Below are 7,426 nucleotides of genomic sequence, written 5' to 3'. Positions count from 1 at the left end.
AATCTGCATATTTTATTCACACTCTGGAGAAATTTGACAAACTTATTATTTTGGAATTTTAGACCTTGTTCTTTAATAGAAAACTCCTGGATATTTTAAATAGCTTTCATATCATTTTACCTAATGACTTCAAATGACATTACTACACTGAAAAGTAGGAGTTCACCTCTTTCTCTTACATGTTAACCTATTCATATATTAATATTAATTTGCAACCGTTAGCACAGTTTTAATGGAGATCTTCTCTTCACTAACTTCTGTGTCATGTAACACAATGATTGTAAATCCATTCAAACTTTTTATGTCAACCTTAATATTGTATTTTTATCAAATATATTTTCAGGGTAGATTGTACTTCTCTTATAAAATGCATTCAGACATTAAAACTAGGGAGTATTTCTAATATTTAAAAAACATGTCTTATATACATTGCAGCACTTGAAGTATATACAATATTATTACAATATTACAAATCCTTCATATGATGAATAAAGACACAGAGATGTGGTGAATATTTGGTTAATAAATGTCTTTATTTGGCTTTGAAAGGAATATTACTGCATGAGATAGCAGCATGTAAGTCACAGTTGTATAGCAGAGGTCTGGAGAGACAGCACTCCTCAGCCTCCCCAGAAACAATTGAGATGAAGAAGGGGAAAACATGTTTTATTTTCACTTTCAGACATGGTTAAGGCAATTTTTTTTTAAATTGAACACACAACAAGCAAAACATCTATCCCATCCAGCAGATATTCAAGCTCGAAGAGTCAGGCCATGCATTCATGCCCGTTGGTTGATTCATTTGTCAAAAAAGAAAGCAGAGGAAAAGGAAAAATTATGTTGTTTACAGCAAAGTGATGAGGAAGGGGTTAAGGTGAAAATAGCCCTTAAATGCTACTCTTTACCCGGCGACATCTGCCACTTCACTGAGGGCTGTCAGTGTCACCTTCAGCTGTCCGACACCCGCAGCCTCACATCTACCTACGTTCATTTATCTAGCAAAATTAAACAAAAGCACTGTTCACGAGGAGAACGAAAAAAGGGCTTGGAGATAAATATGAATACTCTGACAGGGGGATAATTGACAAATGAATCAATCAAAGAATCAAAAATATATATATTTATATAGCGTCAATTTAAACTCTACATTCCCTGGTGGAGAAGCTGAAGGAAATACCCTCCAACCTCTTACAACACATTCGTATATACAGTTTTTCTGAGCTCCGATTTGCCGTTATTGCCGTGCTGTGACACTGCCGTGAATTAAATAAAAGGCTTTAATGGTAACTGGTACATTTTCGTGGTGGGATGCAGAAGAGTGAAAACATGTATCTTGCTGTGTTTATGTGCAGAAGCGTTTTTCTTTTTTGCTTCCCAACATTCAAGAATGAGCTGGTAGAGCTGTGATACAATCTTTTACTTTCAGTACTGCCGAACTTTTATATGTAAAAATTAAATAGCACCGTAAAAGTTGGACTGGCTGTGCGTTTGTCTCAAAGTCTGTGTGCTGACTCGAGAAGGTTTTTTGATTGCTCTTACTGTAAATAATCATCGTGGAGGAAAAACCATTGTAGCATCATGCTAGCTTAAACAATCATGATGACCCTCTTCTGCCGTTTGAAATACTTGTTCTCAATCTAATAGCTTTTGTACTACTCACGTCTGAATTACAGAGCAAACAGAGACAGTTAAACTAGGTGGGCGTGATGCGTCTGGAGCGTGATGAAGAGTGTGATGTGTTTTTGGGAATGATGAAGATTTAGCAGTTTAGCTCTTGGTGGTCTTGTTGGTGGAGCCCTCCTCCTTCTTCTTCTCCTTTTCCTTCTGCTTGTCATCCTCATCATCTTCTTCCTCATCCTCTCCCTCAGCATCATCTCCCTCCTCTGCCTCCTCTTCGTTCTCATCTCCCTCCTCTCCCTCGGCCTCTGCCTCTGCCTCTTCCTCTTCATCTTCAGCCTCTTCCTCTTCCTCCTCCTCGGGCTTGGCTTCAGACTTCCTGTAGGATCCGAGGTTGTAGCTTCGGGCCGACATGTAGGAGAAGCCGGGGTATCCGGACTGAACCATGGCGCCGCTCACAGTGCTGAGGCGGCACTCTTCACCTTCAAGAAGCTTCCTGTACGGACAGAACAAAAAACAATTCAGACTTTTAGTTTGAAAAACACAAGAAAATATCAAAAATTGTCTTAATGTGCATTATTTAATTTCAAATTGTGTTCTTGTACATATTATATATTCTATTGACATGTATATAGACTTCTTGCACTATATTTTATTTTGCATTTTTGTATGTTATTATATATGTTGCATTATTGGAGGAGCTCGGGTCAGAAGAATGTCCTTGCCCTCTGGTTAGATATGACACTTAATGTATGCTTAATAAATAATATCAATAATAAATTAATTTTCAACATATTTTTGCTTCTGATTTGTAATTGTTATTTTTTGTGTTGTACTTTAAACTGTTTTTGTTTGTTTTGTGTACAGCCTGTTACTGTATCACTTCTTAAAATACAAAAAACAGATAGACAGGCGACAAGAGATGATGTTGACCTCTGGTGTCGTTGCTATAATTATCTCACTGTGTCGATCCGAGGGATCAAATGTCACCGCAGTATCAGTGGCAACACCTCGGATGTCTGTTTTGGTTTATTTTCCCGAAATACAATCCCAGATATATTACTGTAAGGTTTAACTTCATCTATCCGATTACAGCATACATTTATTTTGTTGATAGTTTACTGGGAATTGTGGAAATGAGAGACAAGCAACAAGGATCATTTCTGTAACAATCAGAGTCCCTATGTACGTTTTTAAAGGAGGCTTCGAATGTCTACTCTGATTTTATGATGTCTTCAACCAGTGAATAAGGAGATTAAAGAGTTAGTCTGTTTTTAATTAAATCCCCTGGTTGTGTGCAGCCACACAGAGCAGCTGATATTTGTATTGAAAATGTTGTTATTGAAAGCCTAAATACCAACAAATATGTTCGTAAAGCAGAATATTATGTGAGATATTCTGCTTTTAAACGGCTTGATCACATTTATCTTTGTTCAATACATTGTGACAATGGAGTTTACACAATATGGGGTTATTGGAAATGGTTGAATCACACAAGTCTGTGTCCTGCTAGTAAGCCATCACTGAAATCTAATTCTATAATCGTAGAAAACTGTTGATGAAGCTTCGAAACACATCAAAGCTCCTCAGGCTAGTTTAATCACTGACCTGTAGGCAGCGATCTCGATGTCCAGGGCCATCTTCACGTTCAGCAGGTCCTGGTACTCACGCAGGTGACGGGACATCTCTCCCTTGGTGCTGCGCAGGGCGGACTCCAGCTGCTGGATGGTGTCCTACAAACACACACACACACACAAACACACAGACACACACACACACACACACACACACACACACACACACACACACACACACACACACACACACACACACACACACACACACACACACACACACACACACACACACACACACACACACACACACACACACACACACACCGTCAGACACTCAGTCCACCGTGTCCTTGAGACTTGATGCCCATATAAACATCTGCCATGTCTGTCAGTTTGTGATAAAACACCACATGTGTTATCTGTCTCTTACAGTATATCCTACTTTGAGCCTTATGGTGCAGATATGGTTTTAATATTTGTATTATTTAGTATTCATTTTCCGTCAGACTTCATGTATTATTTTTAAAAGAAAAGTGTGCAGAATTTCTAGTATAAAAGGTGATAACAAATAAAGTGTATTTATGTTTATTTTATTAACTTTTCTTTTTAATGACTGTTTTGAAATGCCATTTTCTTAATGTCTTTCATTTTTTTAAAGCACTTTGAATTGCCTTGTGTTGGAAGGTGCTATATACTGTAAATAAACTTGCCTCGCCTATAATTATAATTTGTTCCTTTTTATAACTGTTTATAAGTTAACCTTTATGCCTCATATTTTTGCCATATCTCCCTCGCCTGGATAAATACAAACTATCCAAAAGGGTAAAACACTTTTAAACGTACCTGCATATCTCCCATTTCGTTGTTGTGGCGGTCCTCCATCTCGGCGATCTGCCTCTCCAGGGCCTCGTTGTGGCCCCTGAGGGCCTCGATCTCCAGGGTGCGGGCCTGCACCTGCCTGCGGTACTCGCTCAGCTCCTCCTTGGAGTGCTTCACGGCCTCCTGGTTGCGAGCAGCTGCCTCTGTCACACTGTTGAACTTGGAGCGGTACCAGTCCTCAGACTGGGCCGTGTTCCTGGCCGACAGAGTCTCGTACTGAGCCCGGATGTCCTTCAGCGCCGCCGTCAGGTCCGGCTGCTTCATGTCCATCTCCACCGACACCTGTGAGGGACAGAGGGGTTTATTTAAAGGTCCCCTATTATACTGTTTTTCATCAACATATTATAGCTCTCGGATATATACAAACATGTCTCTGAAGTGTTTGGCTCCAAGTACCAAACAGATCATTGCAGCATTACCCATAATCCCCTCTGTTTCAGCCCTGTTTCCAAAGTGCTGATTCTCTGTCTGTTACTTTAGATGAAAATAAGGAGCCCCTCCCCACGCCCCTCTGAGAGAGATTTGGTTAGAAAGAACACAATGGTGCTCTAGGAGGAGATTCAGGTGATAAGGTGGGGGGTTAACTTGGTTGCTGATTGGCTAATGATTACACAAGCCAAAACATCGTTATGACATCATAAAGTGGCCAAAGTCTGATCAGCTCATCTTCAGACAGGTTTTTATATAAATGGATCAGGACAAAAAGTGAGCAAATATTTTTTTTTTTCATTAAAATGTCTGGAAGAGCCCAGCTATAAAACTGTCAACATAAATCGTATTTCAATTTCTTTTTATGAGTTGATAAAAGATAACTGATTGTGTTCAATGGGCAGATGATACATCTATTTCAGGCCCCTGAATTTAATCAAAACCATATATTAGCAGACTTTGTGATAGAAGTCAAATATCATTTGTTGTCCAAGAAATAGATACAGTATAAAACAGTGATGACACTTGTGAAGTATACTTTTTGAAAGCTACACAATTAAATGCTTTATTGTTTTATGATTACTGATTGTCTATAGATGTGTTTCTTTATAAATTGGGAACGTGACTTTTTTGTAACTGTTATATGAAGAAACTGTAACGCACTGGTTTGCTAGACTTTTCTCTAGGATGTCAAATAAAAGTAGCGTGATAAAAACTGTGATGTTATTTGTTGTTGCTAAACAATCAGGCACTGTTGTGATGTTGATGAACTTCTGTGCCAGAGGAAGAATGATCCATTCAGCCTTTTTATTACTTCCACGTTGGCATTGAAAGATATATTGTGTTGTGTGTTTGTGTGAACAAATATGCAAATCTAATGAGCAATACAAGTAATCTGAATTCGAATCTGTTATAATGTGCAATTTCAGAAATAATCAAGCATTGTCTGTGTCAAAATGATTTACGACCGTCTGCAGATAAAATCTCAGCGCACACTCCTCTCTGGTGACATGTACATAAATGTATAAGGTGTGTGTTGATGCTGCAGGACTGATGAATGGACTGCTGACTCGGGCTTCTCTACAGGAGAAAACCTTGCCGTCAGTAGCTTACATGGCAGTAAAATTCCCTGCAGGCAGGAAGAGAAACCCTGGAGAAATCTACCCAGCAGGCATCTGCACTGCATATGCAAGGAATCGATTAATGCTTAAAGTTGCAGTAAAAGCTGCTGCCCTCATTCACTTCAATGTCTTTACACCTGCACCATGATATATTACATAACAGCTCCTTTCCAAAAAGGATGTTATTGATGGTTTTGTAATTAGTACAACTTCAAGATCAAGCTAATCTAAAGTGTTGTTTATCAAACAGTGACATTATTTTCACTGTGTTGCTAAAAATGTGTCACACAAACAACTGCTGGTGGGGTTCCTGCATGCTGGGGCCCCCTTGGGATGACCACACCCCTGGATAATGCGCTTTCCCCCCGCATTTTTATCCCTCCCTCCCCCCTCCTCCCCATTTTCCTCGCCTCCTCTAAAGCAAATCGCCATTATTACGCCCAAAATATTAGTTAGCAACTAACTTACCGAAGCTTACTCAAAGATTACAGTGATCTTTCTGCACTATTTACATTTGCAGCATGCTACTTACATAATATCGCAACAGGGAGCCGTTTTACGCATAGTTTCTGGCTACAAACCGGCATTAAGACATCTTAAAGTTTGAACGGGGGTGTGACGGTGCGCGTGGGACGCTGCAGAGACGCTCGAGATCTCAGAGAGGGAGGGGGGGCTCATGGTGTTAAAACGGAACTGCAGTGCCATCAATTACAGAGTGCGCAATATGCAGTAAGTCGTGAATACCAACAGACTTCTATTGGACTGGGTGGGCGTCTGCCAATCAGAAGGTCACCGGTTCGATCCCCAGCCCACCCACTCAATGTGTCAAAATGTCCTTGGGAAACATACTTAACCTCTATATTGCTACGGTATAAGGTGTATGGGAGTCGCTATTGATTTTAACAGCTTAAAATAACACGTTTTGGTAGCAGGTTGTTGAATTTATGCGACACTTACTCATATTTAAACAGTAATAAGTTGTATTTTTGCCCTGCGTATTTGACTTACATTACAAGGTTATTTCTAACAGATCAATCTTTTTATGCATTGACGTTTTGTAGCTTTATCAAAGGAATCGAATAAAACATTCAATAACCTCTTACAATTTAACAGTTTCCTGCAGATATATTAAAGAATGCAGGTCTATGGTCAAACATGGCTAAACAGCTGACAGTTGTAATCTGATGACGTTTATGTGATTTCTTATAGGAATCATACTGTGTTATTATGGAAAACTTCTAATTACCTCCCATGAAGTTTACAGTTTAAAAAGTTGCCAGCAGCATGTGTAGTGAAGTCTGGATTTAGTCTTGGCCGTTTGACATTGAAAACGAATGAATCTGACCTAAAGCACCACCTATACCTGCACTTGGATGCAGTTAGTGTGTGTGAGTGTGTTTGTGTGTGTGGGGAGGGGGGGTACCTGAGTGGCCTGCAGAGACGCCTGCAGCTCCAGCAGCTCTTCCTCGTGCACCCTCCTGAGGAACGAGATCTCATCCAGCAGTGACTCCACTCTCTTCTCCAGCTCCAGGCGCGAGATGGTGGCGTCGTCCACGTCCTTCCGGTATCCCTTCAGGGTGTTCTCCGCCTCTTCGCGGAGCTTCGTCTCCTCATCCAGCTTCTCCCTCACCCGATCCAGATTGTCGTTCATCTGCTCGCACTCCACGTGCATCTGGCTCTTCTCGTGGGTCATCTCGTCCACGCGCGCCCTCAGCTCGCGGATCTCCTGCTCGTAGAGCTCGTGCAGGCGGGACGGCTCGTTGTGGCGCTGCCGCAGCATGGTGACCTCCGCCTCGAGCACCT

At 40.7% G+C, this 7,426-nt stretch overlaps 1 protein-coding gene across 1 annotated transcript in view; it reads right to left on the bottom strand.

The window, feature by feature from the left end:
• Positions 1–514: 514 nt before the first annotated feature.
• The window catches only part of neff1 (neuronal intermediate filament family member 1), a gene marked incomplete at its 5' end in the record, with an annotated part of 7,543 nt that continues 631 nt past the window's right edge, over positions 515–7,426 (bottom strand). Inside the window, 4 exon segments of the mRNA XM_079689406.1 lie at positions 515–2,113; positions 3,226–3,350; positions 4,038–4,355; positions 7,047–7,426. The exon segment at positions 7,047–7,426 is cut by the window's right edge and continues 586 nt beyond it. Coding sequence (XP_079545532.1) covers positions 1,768–2,113; positions 3,226–3,350; positions 4,038–4,355; positions 7,047–7,426 — 1,169 coding nt within the window. The 3' untranslated portion in view covers positions 515–1,767.

Source organism: Notothenia rossii (genome assembly GCF_949606895.1).
Source record: "Notothenia rossii genome assembly, chromosome: 6".
Classification (NCBI taxonomy): domain Eukaryota; kingdom Metazoa; phylum Chordata; class Actinopteri; order Perciformes; family Nototheniidae; genus Notothenia; species Notothenia rossii.
This window is presented reverse-complemented; position numbering and strand designations above follow the sequence as displayed.